Genomic DNA, 18,140 nt, shown 5'->3' on the forward strand with positions numbered 1-18,140 from the left:
GTTTTTAAAAGTCTGTGTTAACACATGGCACATTTGCTACAGTACTTTGTTGCAGCTTTTATGTGGAGTAAAATCATTCTATATAAGTAAATGTAATAATAATATAATTGTCTTCAACTCACCTGTCACTGCTGATGCCTCCCATGACTGTACCAATAAGGGTTTCAAAAGCTCTTCCGTAATGTCTTCCTCTAAACAGACACAGAAATTTCACAAGAAAGATGCAGGAATTAAAATGGCTGACTGTTTTCATTTGCATGTAATTTAATAAAACAAAACAAAAAATTAAGCTAGCATTTGTATAAGAATGAATGCGTTGTCTGCATTGTTTTAGTGTCCGGTTCCAATACCTAAAATCTCAGTATCGGCTGATACCGATCCGATAACAGTGTTGCTTTTTCTTTATCAGTGTAGAATATCTTAACCACTGTAACATTGCAGGCAAGACAGGCAGAACAAAGAGTCAAAGAGGATGTTTTAGTGAAAACCCAAGCGCAGTTTATAATTACAAAGTGAATCCAATGTGAAAGAATACTAACCAAAACATGAAGTTAACAAGACTTGACTACGATTATGACTAAACTTGATTTAACTATGACTAAGGCTATGAAAAACAAGAACACAGACAAGTAAAATGTAAATTATACATTCACAATACACAATAAAAGGACAATGGCAAACACGAGGGCTTAAATATACAAACATGGGTTAACAAGATAACAAGGCAAGCAATGAATTTACAGAATTAATAAACAAGACTAATAAACCAAAGACCAATAATAACAAAACATGAGGGTTACATGACTGGACAAATTAATCACATGACAATTAAGGAAAATGAAGCATGGAAAATAAACTTCAAAATAAAAGATGAACATAAATCAAAGCATGAACAAAAACACCCATTAACGTGACTTTGAGAGCTGAAAACAGCTGTGTCAACAGAGCAGTGTCCATTTACTGAAACGCACTGTGCATGCAGACAATGTATTTACTTATCAAACGCAGGATTTTGTGATTCACAAAGCTATTGAGAGACCTTGAATAAAATGCATGAGTGATATGGACTACTTTAATGGTCCTTTTATGGTTCTTTTATGTAATTTATTGAGCTTCACAGTATCAATGATTACTAACAAACAGTATCGGATTTGGATTGGGCTTGTTGAACCAATGCATGATCTGGTTAAAAACATCAGTACCGGAGCCGATACCGATCCAGGCATCGAATCGGTGTATCCCTACCTATGATGGAGGAGAGGAACATTATCAATGGATAATAACAAACATTCTGGACTTTTCCTCACATAAAACTATCATATGACTTCAGAAGATTTGGGATATAGACCCTGTTTACACCTGGAATTAAGATGTGTCTCAGGTGATCCGATCACATGTGGTCAGTTGAGACACATCACTGTTTACATCTGGGGCCGGATTCATGAAAATTCTCCTCACCTAGCATTTTCTTCATAATTTCTAATTTAAGAAAAAAGTTACGATTATTTTGTATTCTCAAAAAAAAAATTTAACTTAAAAAAACTTAAACATTCAAATTCTCAACAAAAACGAAAAAATCTTTAAACTTGCATTAAATAACATCTTAAAGTTAGGATAACCTTTCTTTTTCACCCCCTATCCACATCCCTATCGGAGTTGGCCACAGTGGAGACAGCCTCTGCTACCCTTTCCCATTTACCTGTAAACTGCCTCTTTCTTTCCGACGTGATCTAATTATCAAGCTTTCCAAGCAGAACGTTTTCCTTGCAGTAATTACCTCAACAAGAACCTCTTGTCTACTTAAAGGGGTTAGTTCACCCAAAAAAGAAAATTCAGTCATTGTTTACTTACCCTTGTGTTGTTATAACCCCATATGACTTTCTTTTTCTTAACACAAAGAGAGAAAGTGTAAAAAAAGAAAAATTTTGCTCAGAAATGTCACAAAATGGCCGTCTGTCGCTCTCTCGATGTTGTGTCGGAGAAGCGACACTAGGGGTCTCTCGAGCGCCGAATATGCCTCTGATCTATGAAAAAAGGCCAATGAGAAGTTGGCAGATAGTATTTGCATACTCCGCCCCAGGACATACGGGTATAAAGGCGAGGAAATACTATGAGTTCACTCAGACATTTTCTTCGGAGCCGATGGTTGTGCATGTTGTTTGCTACAAGTCACACCTGTTCCTGTATTCCTCTGATGCTCTGCATGCTGTTGGATTGACGGCGCATTACAGCGGCTTTCTCCTTCCTTGCACGGCAGTGCAGTTGCCCCTTGGCGCTTCGACAGTGCAGAAACCAAAACTCAAAGAGTTATTTAAAAGAGTGATTTTTCCTAAAAGAGTATATTTTCATTAAAAGAGCAATACACAACGTCGTTGAACGTCCTTTTCAGGACGCGTCTTTCTAAAGATGCCTTTCCGCACCTGTGTAGTTCCTGGATGCGGTAGAGTGCTCTCCGCTTCAGATGGCCACAGGCTATGGCAGCGTTGCGGTCGCGGCTCGCTTTCAACAGAAAGCAAGCCACTCCAGCTGCCCCCCCACATTGCTCATCCTTCCCACGGGATTGAGGATGATGCGGCTGGTGATGGAGGCGATCTGGGGATGGCAGCGGGTGCAGCTCCAGCAGGTACTCCCCCTCGGACCACCCGCCCTCCAGCACGCTCGTTGACTCCCGTCCGTGCTCAAGGTAACAGCGGCTCGCCTCACAGCCAGTCTGCCTATCCTCTGGAGCTCGAAGTGGATGAGCTCGCCGTTGCTTCGGAGAGCGCGGCATCTGGCGCTGACAACTCCCCACCCTCAGCCCCACGACTGTTCTGACGAATCCAGAGGATGCCGCTACAGGACCTCCTGCTCAGTCATCAACCCGCCCCCTGCCGGGTGTGCGGAGCAAGGTAAGTGCTTTGAGTCTTTTCTCAGCACCAGAGCCTCGGGACGCACCCTTGCCTCCCGATGCCGTTTTACCTGCTCCGCCCCGCTGGGTACGTCAAAAATACTCCTAGCACGGAGTCTGGATGCGTGGCTTTCACTTCCCAACCCGTCTCACTGGCTGGCCCGGACCATCCGACTCGGTTATGCAATTCAGTTTGCCAGGCCCCCGCCCCCTTCGCGGGTGTCCGCTCTACCGCAGTACACGGCGAACATCCCAAATCTCTGCGCGCGGAAATCGCTACTCTTTTACTCAAAGACGCGATAGACCTGTCCCTCCAACCGAAATGAAGAAGGGTTTCTACAGCCCTTACTGCATTGTACCCAAGAAAGGCAGCGGCTTACGACCAATCTTGGACTTGTGAGTTTTCAACCAGGCTGAACTCCCATTCAAAATGCTCACGCAGAAACACATCTTGACCTGCGTCCGGCATCTAGATTGGTTCGTAGCAGTAGACCTGAAGGACGCATACTTTCATGTCTCAATTCTGCCTCGACACCAACCCTTTCTACGGTACCAGTACAAAGTCCTCCCCTTCGGCATGTCTCTGTCCCCTTGTGTCTTCACGAAAGTCGCAGAGGCAGCTCTTGCCCCGCTCCGAGAAGCCGGCATCCGCATACTCAATTACCTCGACGACTGGCATATACTGGCCCACTCCCGAGAGTTACTATGCGCTCACAGAGACCAGGTGCTCATGCACCTCAGTCGCCTGGGGCTTCAGGTCAACTGAGAAAAGAGCAAGCTCGCCCCGGTTCAGAGCATCTCTTTCCTCGGTATGGAGTTAGACTCAGTCTCAATGTCAGCACGCTTCACCAACGAGCGTGCGCAGTCGGTGCTGAAATGCCTCGACAAGTTCAGGCCAGGCACAACGGTTCCATTAAAACTCTTCCAGAGGCTCCTTGGGCATATAGCATCCTCCGCGGCGGTCGCGCCGCTGGGGTTGATGCATATGAGACCGCTTCAGCGCTGGCTTCAGACTCGAGTCTCGAGACGAGCATGGCGCCGCGGCACGCATCATGTGATGATCACTCCCACCTGCCTCCAGACATTCAAACCCTGGACAGTCCTCTGCTTTCTACGGGCAGGAGTACCCTTGCAGCAGGTGTCCCGACGCTTCCTGGTCACGACCGACGCCTCCAGACTGGGTTGGGGCGCCGTGTGCAACAGCAGCCCCACTGCACTGGCATATCAGTTGCCTAGAGTTGCTGACTGTATTCTTTGCCCTGCGGAAGTTCCTCCCGTTAGTTCAGGACAAACATGTCCTAGTCAGGTCAGACAGCACCACCGTGGTAGCGTACATAAATCGCCAAGGCGGTGTACGCTCCCACCACATCGTGGGACTCATCCGTTATCCATTATACTCGCCCGTCTACATATGTAGAGCAGCGGGTTGGGCAACACCCTGTGTTTTCTCAGGTCCGAGCCAGTAGAACTCGGTAACACGCTGATGGGCTGGCCGGGTAAATCGCTTGCATATAGCGCTGTGGCAGGGCGGAGGGCGGGGCCAGGTCGTGATCCTACACACCCGGTCCCGTATTAGGCTAATCAAGCCTCCCGAGAGGGATAAAGGTCGACTGCAGAGGATCGTGTGGGAGAGAGAGATCGTTTACGGACATGTCCGTCATGTGTGCTTGTGTCTTCTGTTTTAAGTTTCTCATTAAAATATTATTTATATTGAAAAGCCGGTTCTCGCCTCCTCCTTTACACTGGTGCCGAAGCCCGGGAAGGAGGAGGGATATGCTGTAGTAGAGTTCTCGCCACTACCGTCCACCCCAACGGAGCAGCCGAGGAGGAGCCCAGCCGCCTGAAAAAGGACGATGTTTGATTAGTTTGTAGTCTGAGAATAGATGCATTTTTATGTCCAGACTAATTTGTTTGAAACAGAGTACTCAAACAAACTGAGAGAGATGAGGAAGCGGGAAAGTTTCATATACATTCTGAACTGGTGAGCATTTTTGACAGACCTCCGACTGATGAGATCGATACCTCAGCGAAAACTTTTGGTAGGTGTAACATAGAAATATTTGGGCTGGTGCCAGACTAGTTCACAGCGGACGAGGCTGCTCGACGAGAATCACACAATGACGAAAATAGAAACCAAGTGATCGACAGAATACTGTTGCTCGTCAAGGCTGGTTAGGACCAAAACTCTGATTAACATAGAAAATATACCTTTTTTATCATGTTTGATTTCTCAGTTTGATTGAGAACTCTGTTTCAACCAAATAAATCTGGGTAAAGAAATGCATCTTTTCTTCGACTACAAAGTCATCAGACATACAGTATCTTTTGGTTTGTGTTCAGCTGTATCTATCGCTGTGGTGGACCGGTGGTTCATAATTGGGTGGGCCAGGCCCACCCAGGCCCCCCTGTGGAGCCGGTCAATAGTTTCACTAAATAATACATTAGATTTCGGTTTCTTAAAAAAAGCTCATTGTATGCTTTCTTAACAATCATGAGTCTCATGGAATAATTTATTAGACTTCTGAATTATACTTTTATGTCCTTTTGAAGCTTGAAGAGGAGGTCACCATAAACTGCCATTGTGTGACATCACTGAGCACAAAATGTTTCCACAATTTCTCCCTTTGTGTTAAAAAAGAAAGTCAAATGGGGTAATAACAACACAAGGGTGAGTAAACAATGACTACATTTTCATTTTGGGGTGAACAGTCACTAAGTATTTTTTCTTTTCTTATATGTCAGATTCAAAATCACCAAATGGTTACCAGCAAGTAAATTCTGCTATGACGGGTGATATCATTTCACAAACCCATCTCGCACTTACACACACACACACACACACACACACACACACACACACACACACACACACACACACACACACACACACACACACACACACACACACACACACACACACACAAATTATCGCAAGGTGCTTACTACATAAAAAAGGTTAATAGATACATTTATAGTTACAATTTACCATACTGAAGTTTTGAATTTGTTACAGGCAATGAGACAAGGCAACTTCAAGAGCAGGCTAGTATGATCAGACAACGTCAAAGCCAATTTTTTTAATCTTAAAGACCCTCTTCAGTAAAAATCATGTTTTAAACTTGTTTACATGTCCATATGGTGTTTTTTCCTATACTAGAAGACATACCATGAGTGAAATCAGCAGTCATGCCATGGTTGAGCATTTACGAATTGGAACTGCAGTTGACCAAAGACAATTTCAAAAACACGGATTCAGACAACCAAGGTTTCATACGTCACAAACCTAAGGAATCACGTCAACTTGCGGGGTGGGGCTTTCCATATCAATAGCATACGTTACGGTGAAGCAAGGGGTATCAGGAGAAGCCAGGTGTAGGTATTTTGCAAGAAATGTTCTATTTTTGGATGCAAAATTGTGAAAGGACAAATGTTGAGCCTTCGCGTTTTACCAAAGGATCTGAAAATCCAAGATAAATGGGTGCAGTTTATTTGGAAAAATCGTAATGTCCCAGCAAATCTTCCAGAGAAAACTTGGGTTTGCAGTAATAATTTTCCAGAGAGCAGTTTTGAAAATTTTACCCAAAAACAAATGTAATTGCCACTAAATGTATTTTGAAGCCCAACACGGTTCCATCAATTTATCTTGGGGACACAGCGAGTACGAGCTGCGGGCGAGCTGTGCAGGTTGAGTTTAGATGGAGGTGGGGACTAATTTGCATATTCATAGATCCAAGCATACTAAATGATGTGTAGAGTTATTTCTAAGCCATTTTGAGGCATGAAGGGATTATTTTCATGGAAAAAAAAAAAAAATTTAAACGTGTAATTTTGATCAACAAAGATTAATTTTTTGGGGTTAAACCAGTGACTGGAGAGGGACTTTAAGAAAAAAATTAAGATCTGGTTAAGAAAATATCTCAGAACTTCTATAAAGAATTTCAAGAATTGCACTTAGGAACGTTCTTACGAAATTCTTATAATTTATCCTAAGAACATTCTTTTTCATGAATGACAGTTTCATGATACAAATCACTCACTATGTCAGTGCATGATAATAAACCGCAACAAAGTCAGAAAAGACAAAGAAAGTGTGAAAAAACTGCGCTTCTCCCAGATGCATCTGAAATCCAAGCACAAAAGCAACATTTCAAGCAGAATTGCCCGTTATTTTAGTGCATTACCTGTATTAACCTAAGCTGCTGATGTTCGTGCTTCTCATAAGTGTCCCTGCATGTTGATATCAAACACACTGAAGAAGATCTGTGAAGTTCTCATGCTTGTGTATATATATCTGTGGCAGGGCGGAGGGCGGGGCGGGGTCGTGATCCTACACACCCGTCCCGTATTAGGCTAATTATGCCTCCGGGATAAAGGTTGACTGCAGGGGATAGTGCGGGAGAGAGAGATCGTTAACGGACATGTCCGTCATGTGTGTGTGTTTATGTTGTCTTTTAAGTTTATCATTAAAACTATTATTTATATCGTCAAACCGGTTCTCACCTCCTCCTTTCCATTGATCCCTTTACAATATCCTTTTTTCTTTTAAACTGCTCTTAACCAACAAAGGTTAAACTAGGGCTGTCCCGATTCCATTTTTTTGAGAACGAGTACGAGTACCTTTTTTCCTAATCTCCACTTCAAAAGTTTATTTCAATTTTATTATCAAAATAGTGTTTAAATAAATGAATTCATTAAAACATTAATCAAATGAAAATATAACAATTAATTTTCAGCATAATACTGTATTATTTTTTTATCAAATTAAGCGCACAATAGTGATGAGAAGATCGGATCATTTTACTAACTTGAATCTGAAGTCTCGTTCAGCAAATTTAACTAATCTTTATTCAAGTCATTCCGTTCATTTCAGCAGAATGAAATTAAAATATTTCAATAGCCTAACGCAAACTTTGTTTATAGTCCCAATAAGGTAAAATTTATAATACAGCCAAGGACAAATTAGGAGAAACAGAAATGATTAGTTCTACTGGAATCTTCTTGTCCGAGTCGTTAGTTCTTTTGTCATGTGACAGACTTGAGTATATGGCAGCCCATGAAATTTGGCACACAGATAGAGGACAGTCTGATCTGTTACCACAGCAAATTTGGTGCCTCTACCTCAAACACTCTAGTGCCACCACTGCCCAAATTTCTAGAAACGAAATTCTTTTTTTCCTCTGATTCCTTGGCTCAAAAAGATAGTACTGCATGCATGATGTCATTTTCTGTCATAAAAATTTTCCACATTTTGAATTTTCAAACTTGTCCAAGGCCATTTGACCGATTTGCACTAAAATTGATCAGCATCATCTAGGAGGCACACACGACAAAAAATTATTCACAGAATTTTGATAAACCATACCATTTTCGAATGGCGCTTCAACAAATTTGACGAATGGATGTGAGAGTATATCTCTGTAACACTTTAGCGTATTCATACCAAACATATTATTTGTCATAGGCACCTTAACTCGAGGGTGCCTGCTCTGTTTTAGAACAGTGCCACCTAGTGGTCACGAGATATGAAAAAGGAAAACTTTTGCTTATAAATTCTGAACAGTTTGTCATAAAATCATCAAATTGGTCTCATTAGATTCAGTGGGGTATAGCGAGTCCAACGATATGAAAAATGCCTTTGATGGACATTTTGGACATCAGCCATTTTGAATTTAGTCAAAATGCTGTATTTTATGAACGACTTGGTTCATCATAACAAAACTTGGTTTGTGTCTTTGGCAGCATGCTCTGAAGGGACTCAAAAAGTTCCAGGACAGAGCCACCTTGTGGTGAAAAATTATAATGCTATTTCTAAAAATGCTAATAGCTATTGACTCCTTTTGCCTACTGTCATGAGACTAGTATAGATTCCGTGGTTCATGCAGAGAACAATGATACCAATTATGTCATGATCGAGCAAACTTACTGTCTGCCATTTTTTTATGTTTTGAAAACATACTTTTTCAAACTCCTCCAAGGTTGTTTGTCCGATTTGCATAAAAATTGGCTTGTATCATCCAGAACAGGGGTAGCCAACCCTGCTCCTGGAGAGCTACCTTCCTGCAGAGTATAGATCCAACCCTAATCAAACACCTGAACCAGCTTATCAAGGTCTTCAAGATTACTTGAAAATGACAGGCAGGTGTGTTGGAGCTAAACTCTGCAGGAAGGTAGCTCTCCAGGCGCCGGGTTGGTCACCCCTGATCTAGAGGCACTCATTACAAAAAAAATTTCACAGAATTTTGATAAGCCATACCATTTTCGAATGCCGCTTCAACTAATTCGCAGAAGAACATGCAAAATTGAACTTGAGGCTGTATCTCCGCAACGCTTTGAGGGATTGGGACGAAACTTGGTACGTATCATCACCATTAGGCCCTGAGGTTACCTGCAATGTTTTGGCAGGAGATGGTAAAAAAAAAAAAAATCACTTAGTTTCTATTTTTTTGGCTCTTGAACACTTTTGCCAAAAATAATGAAAACTGTCTCTTTAGATCAAGTGCTACATACTTGGTATATACGATACCACATTTTCCTATGTCGGCCATTTTGAATTTAGCCATGAAATGCTGTATTTTATGAACAACTTAGCATAACTCGGTATGTGTCTTTGGCACAATGCTCTGAAGGGACTGAAAAAGTTTCGGGACAGCGCCATCTTGTGGTCAAATTATAATGCTATTTCTAAAAATGCTAATAGCTATTGACTCCTTTCGCCTACTGTCATGAAACTGGTCTTGATAGAGTACGTACTCAGCTCCATCACAGGGCATTGATCCCGGAAGTGTCCTGGATCCATGCAACTCCAGCAGACCATACCAGGCGCCATGCCCGCACCTGCGTCAGCAGACAATTCCACCTCACAGATATGAACACTCAAACTCATCAGCTTCACAGACACCATGGACTTCCTTGTGCCAGGCTCTCACTCTCCCTCTCTGCTGGTGGCGTGGCTGCTTATGTGCCACTCTCCCCATGCTCAGTGGAATTAGAGACAGTTGTTAGACATAATCTAGCTCAGGTGTAAGCGCACTAACCGCTTTCTCTCTCTCTGGACCACACTATGCTTGACCACGCCCCTGCTGCCACAGAAGCATTGAATTTATATTGTTTAAAAGTTGAGTCAAACACTGAGTAAAAAGTTGCTGGAATTTTTGTCCCATTACTCCAGACAGAACTGGAGTAACTGAGTCAGGTTTGTTGGCCTCATTGCTCGCACATGCTTTTTCAGTCAATCCATCAGATTGAGGTCAGGGCTTTGTGATGGCCACTCCAATACCTTGACTTTGTTGTCCTTTTTTGCCACAACTTTGGAGGTATGCTTTGGAGGTATGCTTGGGGTCTTTGTCCATTTGGAAGACCCATTTGTGACTGAGCTTTAACTTCCTGGCTGATCTCTTGAGATGTTGTTCAATAATTTTGTATATTAATACCAATAATTCTGTGCCACATAATTTTCCTTCCTCTTGATGCCATCTATTTTGTGAAGTGCACCAGTCCCTCCTGCAGCAAAACACCCACCATGCGATGCTGCCACCCCCATGCTTCACGGCTGGGATGTTGTTCTTCGGCAAGCAATCTCGCCCTTTTTCCACCAAACATAACAATGGTCATTATTGCCAAACAGTTACATTTTTGTTTAATCAGACCAGAGAACATTTCCAAAAAGTAAGATCTTTGCCCCATGTGTACTTGCAAACTGTAATCTGGCTTTTTTGCTGTTTTGGAGCAGTGGCTTCTTCCTTGCTGAGCATCCTTTCAGGTTATGTTGATAGGAGTATCATTTTACTGTGGATATAAATACTTGTCTGCCTGTTTCCTCCAGCATCTTCACAAGGTCCTTTGCTGTTGTTCTGGGATTGATTTGCACCTAACCACTCTCATCTCTAGGAGTCAGAATGCTTCTCCTTCCTGAGAATTATGATAGCTGCGTGGTCCCATGGTGTTTATACTTGCATACTATTGTTTGTACAGATGAACGTGGTAATTTCAGGCATTTGGAAAATGCTCCCAAGGATGATCCAGACTTGTGGAGGTCCACAATTATTTTCTAAATACATCCACAGGTACACCTCCAACTGACTACAATTAGCCTATCAGAAGCTAATTGGCTAATTGCCTAAAGGAATTTTCCAAGCTGCTTAAAGGCACAGTAAACTTAGTGTATGTAAAGTTCTGACCCACTAGATTTGTGATATAATAAATTTAAAGTGAAAATATCTGTCTGTAATCAATTGTTGGAAACATTGTTTGTGTCATGAACAAAGTAGATGCCCTAAACGACTTGCCAAAACTTTGCTAATATGAAATCTGTGGAGTGGTTCAAAAATGAGTTCTCTTACGAGAGGTTCTCTCGTATTGCGTAAGCTAGCTTACGCTACGGGAAAGATTAATCTTTTCTGAGATATTGAAGCCAAAAAATTATCCTTAATTTTGTATCATTTGTCAACGCAGTGCAGCAACTGCAGACCTTGAGCGGGCTAGCTAGCGAGCTCATTGGTTGCTCTGCGGCAACTGCTGCAGCCTATAGACGAACTTGCGTGAACTCGCTCCAATGAGAGAGCCGCGCGCTCACTGTCCCAAAGCCCGCCAGAATGGGCGTGGCAAGGGTGCATATAAGCGCAGTTCGTGAGGCTGGAACCCTGATTTTCATCTCTTCAGCGAGCTCTTCGCATCTCTGAAACTGCAAGAAGCCGCGACGCCGTTCGAGGGCATCAAGCAAGCTTGGACAGCTCGAAGAAGCCGGCCGCCACCACCTTCAGCCATCCTGCGAGCTATGCCATCCGGCGACGTATCCATTTTAAAGCAAACTAGTTCCTCAGTGAACTTCACAAAAGAGCACGAGCGTCTTTTTAAAGATGCCTCGCACCTGCGGTTCATGCCGCACCCTCTCAGCCGGAGACCGCCACATCATCTGCGCCCCTGCCTGGGACTGGGGCATGCAGAGCTCGCCTTGCTGATGGCGGATGCGACCTCTGCTAGGAGCTTCCGATGTCGACCCTGCGGGCTCGACTCAGCGCTCAGGACCAAAGCCGCCGCGCGCCTTCTGTTTCGCCACGCTGGAAGAAGCGCCGCTCCCAAAGGCTGCCGGAACCGGGTTTAGAAGCGACTGTCTCGCCGAGCCTCTCCCTCGAGCATCGCGTTCACCCTCCCCGCCCCGGACGCCGCGAGTTGCCGCCAGCGGCCGCGACTGCTGCCACCTCGGAGAGCGAGGCGGAGGACAAGGGCTGCTGTTCCATCATGGCTTCGACAGCGAGGAGTGGTCACAAGCCTCCTCATCGGCCCAGGAATCCAGCAGGACCCGCCCGAGTCGAAGGGGAACTGATACGCCTCCTCACACAGGCCGTCGACCGCCTCGGGCTCGAGTGGTCACCCCCCCTGAGCAGGCTCCCAACAGACTCGACGGCTGCTTTCTTCAAAGCCGTCACCGCGTGGCGCCCGCGGACCGGGCCGCTCCCTTCCTGCCGAAACTCCACGCCAAGCTCTCTAAATCGTGGAACGCGCCTCTCTCGGCCAGGAATCGATCCCACGTCTCCACCTCTCTCGCTTCAGTGGACGGCGCCACCGAGAAGGGCTACTCTTCCATCCCCCCGGTCGAGGATTCGGTAGCAGCACACCTTTGCCCGCCCTCCGCGAGATGGCGGTCTAAGCCAGTGCTCCCGTCTAAGGCCTGCAGAACTACTTCCGCCTGTGTTGGCCGCGCCTATTCCGCCGCCGGCCAAGCCGCATCTGCTCTGCATTCCATGGCCGTCTTGCAGATCCTCCAAGCGGACCTTCTTCGGGGAATGGGATGAGAAAGGCAGGCACCCAGAGGCTGTTACAGAGCTAAGGAGCGCGACGGACCTCGCCTTTCGCGCCACCAAAGCTGCAGCTCAAGCCCTAGGGAAGTGCATGGCCTCGCTGACTGTAACCGAGAGACACCTGTGGCTAACGCTAGCCGACATTGGAGAAGCTGAGCGCTCCACGTTCCTCAACTCGCCACTCTCTCTGTCCGGTCTCTTCGGTTCCGCGGTAAGTGGCATTGTTGACCGTTTTTCAGAAGTCCAGAAAGCCACCCAAGCCATGAATCTCTTCCTGCCTCGCCGCGCTAGCTCCTCTGCAGGCCACCCACGTAACCAGCCTCCTGCACGAGCATCTTCACAGCGCCCAGCTCAACAAAGCCAGACTTCCCAGCGTCGACAGGGCGGCCGCCCCAGATCGCGTTCAGACAGCCGCCGCAGACCGCCGCCCCCCCACGGGCCTCGGCCTAAGATTGCGGTGAAACCTGAACAACCGAAGTCCTCCTAGCTTTGTTGAAAAAACGACGGCTCAGTCCCGCCGCGGCCGGACCACCGTCAAAGCTTCGCCCCCTGTCAGTCCCCTTCTCTCAGGCTACTACAGTGGTGAATTCAGCAGCCAACAAGCCGGTGTTACTACCCGCTTGCCTGCACTCAAACGCAGTTTTCACGGAGACACAAAAAGATCTTGTAAAGAGCAAACTTGTCTTATGTGTAGAAAATGTGCCCACAATCCAGTGTTCACCCCTACACACAAGCATTACACTTCCCGTGTCCCTATCAGAGAGCAAACATGTCTTATGTGTAGAAAATGTGCCCACAATCCAGTGTTCACCCTTACACACAAGCATTACACTTCCCGTGTTCCTATCAGAGCACACTCACATAAAGCGGGCACAGCCCGCTCGAGTGTTAGAGTCAATAAACGCGCCCACGAGCCGTCCCCTCTCTGCCCGCTCTGTCACACGGCCAGCAAACACCTGTCTATGTGTAAGTCCCGTGCCCGTGACTATGCTCGCGCATCACTTAACAGATGTGACTCTTTCCCCATTCATCTCAATCGGGAAGTCACTCACAGAACAGCATGTCCCTGCTGTCTGCGAGCAGTCATGCATAAGCACAATAAGCGCGCTCACACATTCTGTTCAGCCCGCTGTGTACGGCAATCAGGGCGACTCGGCCATTCACCCTCTAGCGTTACGCTTCAAAGCGCGAGAAGCTATCCCAGGGATATTCAAATGGGTGTTAAGCACAATAAAACAGGGCTATTTGCTACAGTTCGATCGCCGCCCTCCCCGCTTCAGGGTGTGGCTCGAAACTACTGTGAACACGGAAGCAGCCTGCATGCTTCGTTCAGAAATAGCAAACCTTCTGTGCAAAAGGGCCATAGAGAGAGTGCCGCCTTCACTGAGCGAGTTGGGGTTTTACAGCCGTTATTTTCTTGTCCCCAAGAAAGACGGCAGCCTCAGACCAATATTAGATCTCAGGGTTTTGAACAAGGTGCTTGCAAAAAGACCGTTCAAAATGCTTACAATCAGGAAACTCCTCGCGCATGTGTGCCAGGGGGACTGGTTTATTTCTCTCGATCTGAAAGATGCCTATTTTCAGATTCAGATAAATCCCCGTCACAGGCCATTCTTGAGATTCGCCTTCGACGGTCAGGTTTATCAATACACCGTCCTTCCGTTCGGCCTGTCCTTAGCACCCCGTACTTTCACGAAGTCTTTTCAGATGAACAGCCTCACGCCTCTGAAAAAATTTCAGAGAGTGTTAGGTTACATGGCCTCAGCCGCAGCAGTACTTCAGCTGGGTTTACTGTGCATGCGCCCGCTTCAGCATTGGCTAAACACCCGCGCGTCTCACCGGGCGTGGGCCACAGGCCGCCAGCCGATCAGAGTGACTCAGACCTGTATATCAGCTCTGCAGCCTTGGACGGTGGCGGAATGGTATCAGCGTGGAGTGACGATGGGAGCTGTATCTCGCCGAAAAGTCATCTCGACAGACGCGTCCAACACGGGTTGGAGCGCGGTCTCGCGAGGGCTCGCCGGTTTTCGCCTATGGTCAGTTCAGGAAAAGCTCCTTCACATAAATTGTCTGGAAATGATAGCGGTCGATGCACGCCGCGTCGCTTCCTCCCGGTCATTCAGGGTCACCACGTCCTGGTCCGTTCGGACAACAGATCTGTGGTATCCTATCTAAACCGTCAGGGCGGTGTCAGATCCAGGATCCTCTTCCATCTGACAAAACGCATACCCAGGGCCACCTGCGCTCGCTGAGGGCGACGCACGTGCCAGGCCACCTGAACGACGGCCCAGACAGACTGTCCAGAGACAATGTTCCCCCAGGGGAATGGTCCCTGCACGCTCAAACAGTCCAGAAATTATGGCAAATATTCGGCAGAGCAGAGATAGACCTCTTCGCGTCAGAAGAGAACTCTCACTGCCCAGTATTTTTCTCGAGCGAGGCGCAGCTGGCCCAGGACTGGCCCAACCGCCCGCTTACGCCTTCCCTCCCGTCTCGCTATTGCCACAGGTAATGCAGAGGATCAGGAAGCAGCGTCACTCGGTGCTCCTCATAGCCCGGCTGGGAGAATCAGACACGGTTCCCGGAGCTTATGCAGCTGTCACTGACAGCCCCGTGGCCCATCCCAGTGAGAGCAGATCTCCTCTCTCAAGCTCGCGGCACGATCTGGCATCCCCACCCAGAGCGCTGGGCTGGCGCTGCAGCGTGGGTGATCAGCGACTACCGTCGCTTTGCCAGAAGGAGTAATGAACACTATCATACACGCTAGAGCCCCTTCCACGAGAAGACTCTATGCGTCCAAATGGTCGGTGTTTTCAAAATGGTGCACCGACAGAGACCTGGACCCACGGACATGTGGGGTGTCGTCACTGCTTGTGTTTTTACAAGAGCTGTTGGATAAGGGCATATCCCCATCCACGCTCAAAGTGTATGCGTGGCAGCCATCGCGGCGTCAGCCGAACCCTGCACGGCCAGTCACGGGAAAAACGAGCTGGTCATCCGGCTTCCTCAGGGAGCTAGAAGGATGAACCCCAGCGCCCCCATCGGTTCCTATCTGGGATCTTTCTGTAGTTCTCGAGCTATGAAAGCCCCCCCTTTCGAACCGCTTGAATCCGTGAATTTGAAATACCTTTTACTCAAAACCGTTTTTCTGACTGCCCTGTCATCAGTTAAACGTGTGGGAGACCTTCACGCGCTGTCTGTCAGCGCTACGTGTATGAAGTTTGGACCAAGTGACTCCAAGGTCATTTTAAAGCCTAGACACGGCTATGTCCCCAAGGTGATCGGTATTCCTTTCAGAGCACAGATTATTTCCCTATCGGCTCTGCCAGCATCCGATAGCGAACGCGACACAAATCTCCTTTGCCCAGTCAGAGCACTGAGATTGTATACTGCGCGCTCCGCCTCTTTCAGACGCGCCGAGCAGCTTTTCGTTTCGTTCGGAGGGCGCACCAAGGGTCTCGCCACCTCAAAACAGACACTGTCTAGATGGATAGTGGACGCTATTGCTGCCGCGTACGCGTCGAAAGACCTGCCATTCCGTTAGGCATTAGGGCTCACTCCACCAGAGGCATGGCCTCCTCGTGGGCATGGTCCAGCGGGATTTCCATTCAGGACATATGTGTGGCAGCGGGCTGGGCTTCCCCCTCCACCTTTGTCAGATTTTACAATCTGGAAGTGCCCGCTCTGCAGGCAAAACTACTAGCGGTTTAATACGATACAGCTCCCCTGGTGAGCTGCACTAATGGGACACATTCCACACAGACCGGCACCGCTGCTCTGTTTTTCCATTCCCACTATGTGCTTATGTATCACACACACACTGACCCGCACTCTTGCCGGCCAAATATTATTTCCCCACTCACAAGGGCTCCCCCGGGTCCCCCCACCCCCCTGGGGCTCATGCAGTGGATGCTTGGCGCGACGGCATTGACAATGGGTTCCGTGAGCGTAAGCTAGCTTACGCATATCTGAGAAAACCTCTCGTGAAGAGAACGTCTCGGTTACCTACGTAACCTCGGTTCTCTCTAGATGAGGGAGCAGTATTGCGTAGCTGGCGTGCTTCAGCGCCACGCAGCGATTTTCAGCTTCATTCAATGAAAACCAGGGTTCCAGCCTCACGAACTGCGCTTATCTGCACCCTAGCCACGCCCATTCTGGCGGGCTTTGGGACAGTGAGCTGCGGCTCTCTCATTGGAGCGAGTTCACGCAAGTTCGTCTATAGGCTGCAGCAGTTGCCGCAGAGCAACCAATGAGCTCGCTAGCTAGCCCGCTCAAGGTCTGCAGTTGCTGCACTCCGTTGACAAATGATACAAAATTAAGGATAATTTTTTGGCTTCAATATCTCAGAAAAGATGAATCTTTCCCGTAGCGTAAGCTAGCTTACGCAATACTCGTTCCCTCATCTAGAGAGAACCGAGGTTACGTAGGTAACCGAGACGTTTTAATGACTTCAACCTAAAGTGTATGTACACTTCTGACTTCAACTCTTAAGTATGTACTGTGTATATGCCTCATGCTACAACATGCCTCCGTTTCCTGTCATCTGCTACAAATAGTCCGCGATACTCATGACTGTTTTCCCTGTATGAAGCCAAATTATGAATGCTGTGTCCAGCCAAACATCAGAGTGGGGGGATGGCTGGATGGCTGAAATGTTGTTATAGACCATGTGCGACAGGTTAAGCCATTGTGTACTGTCTCCAGGACGTGAGCGGGGTGCGAGTTGGGGTGGCAAGTGTGGTGGCGACGCTCCTGCGTTCTTGGTATTTGAGCATTTTAACGTTTATGGGTACCAGTCTATAAGCATGGTATCGGACCCAGTATCAGTATCGGGACACCCCTAGTTTTAGTGCAGCGGTTGACTGACAGTTAAGGGGTGGCACTTCGCTTCTGCCAAGACGCATTCAGAACGGATTAGCGTTTACAAAACTGGAAAAAAAAAAATGGACTACAGTAACTACGTTTCCATCCAAGGATTTTTTGGAAAAAGATTTAACGCATCAAAACTAAGCTGATGGAAACTTATCGCTAAAAAGTATCAACACAATATTTTTCCATTTAAATCTAGCGAATAAACTATATGTCGATACTTAATATGTTGCGAAAAACTGGGTTGGAAAAATTTTGTCAAGAACATTAGCATTAACGAAAAAAAATTTTGTCACATGACAATTTTCCCCAATCGTTAGCTTGTATTAATCATGACAACAAGGTATACATCCTTGAAAACCAATTTATTGTATGTGATTATGGATTGATCTTAACAGCATATAGATCCGATCTGCAAACATGACAATTCCAGGAGTGCCAACACAAATACCTCGTGTCATGCACATTGACAAGTGCACAGAGAAAAAATTAATGGCCTCTCTTTGCGATTAAATTAATCATGGTAGACATCTGTTTATTTATTAAAGTTGCTTTTGGACACCATTCAAAATAATAGACAGCAGTCA

General features: G+C 46.6%; 1 protein-coding gene across 2 annotated transcripts in view; it reads right to left on the minus strand.

Annotated features, from left to right (window-relative positions):
* si:dkey-75a21.2 (uncharacterized protein LOC794385 homolog) overlaps positions 1-18,140 on the minus strand; it is a 40,333-nt gene that overhangs the window by 12,452 nt on the left and 9,741 nt on the right. For both annotated transcript variants that reach the window (XM_052109325.1, XM_052109324.1), the window contains exon 6: positions 123-191. In XM_052109325.1, coding sequence (XP_051965285.1) covers positions 123-191 — 69 coding nt within the window. The remainder of the gene's footprint in view (positions 1-122; positions 192-18,140) is intronic.

Source organism: Xyrauchen texanus, chromosome 37, assembly GCF_025860055.1.
Source record: "Xyrauchen texanus isolate HMW12.3.18 chromosome 37, RBS_HiC_50CHRs, whole genome shotgun sequence".
NCBI classification, from domain to species: Eukaryota; Metazoa; Chordata; class Actinopteri; order Cypriniformes; family Catostomidae; genus Xyrauchen; species Xyrauchen texanus.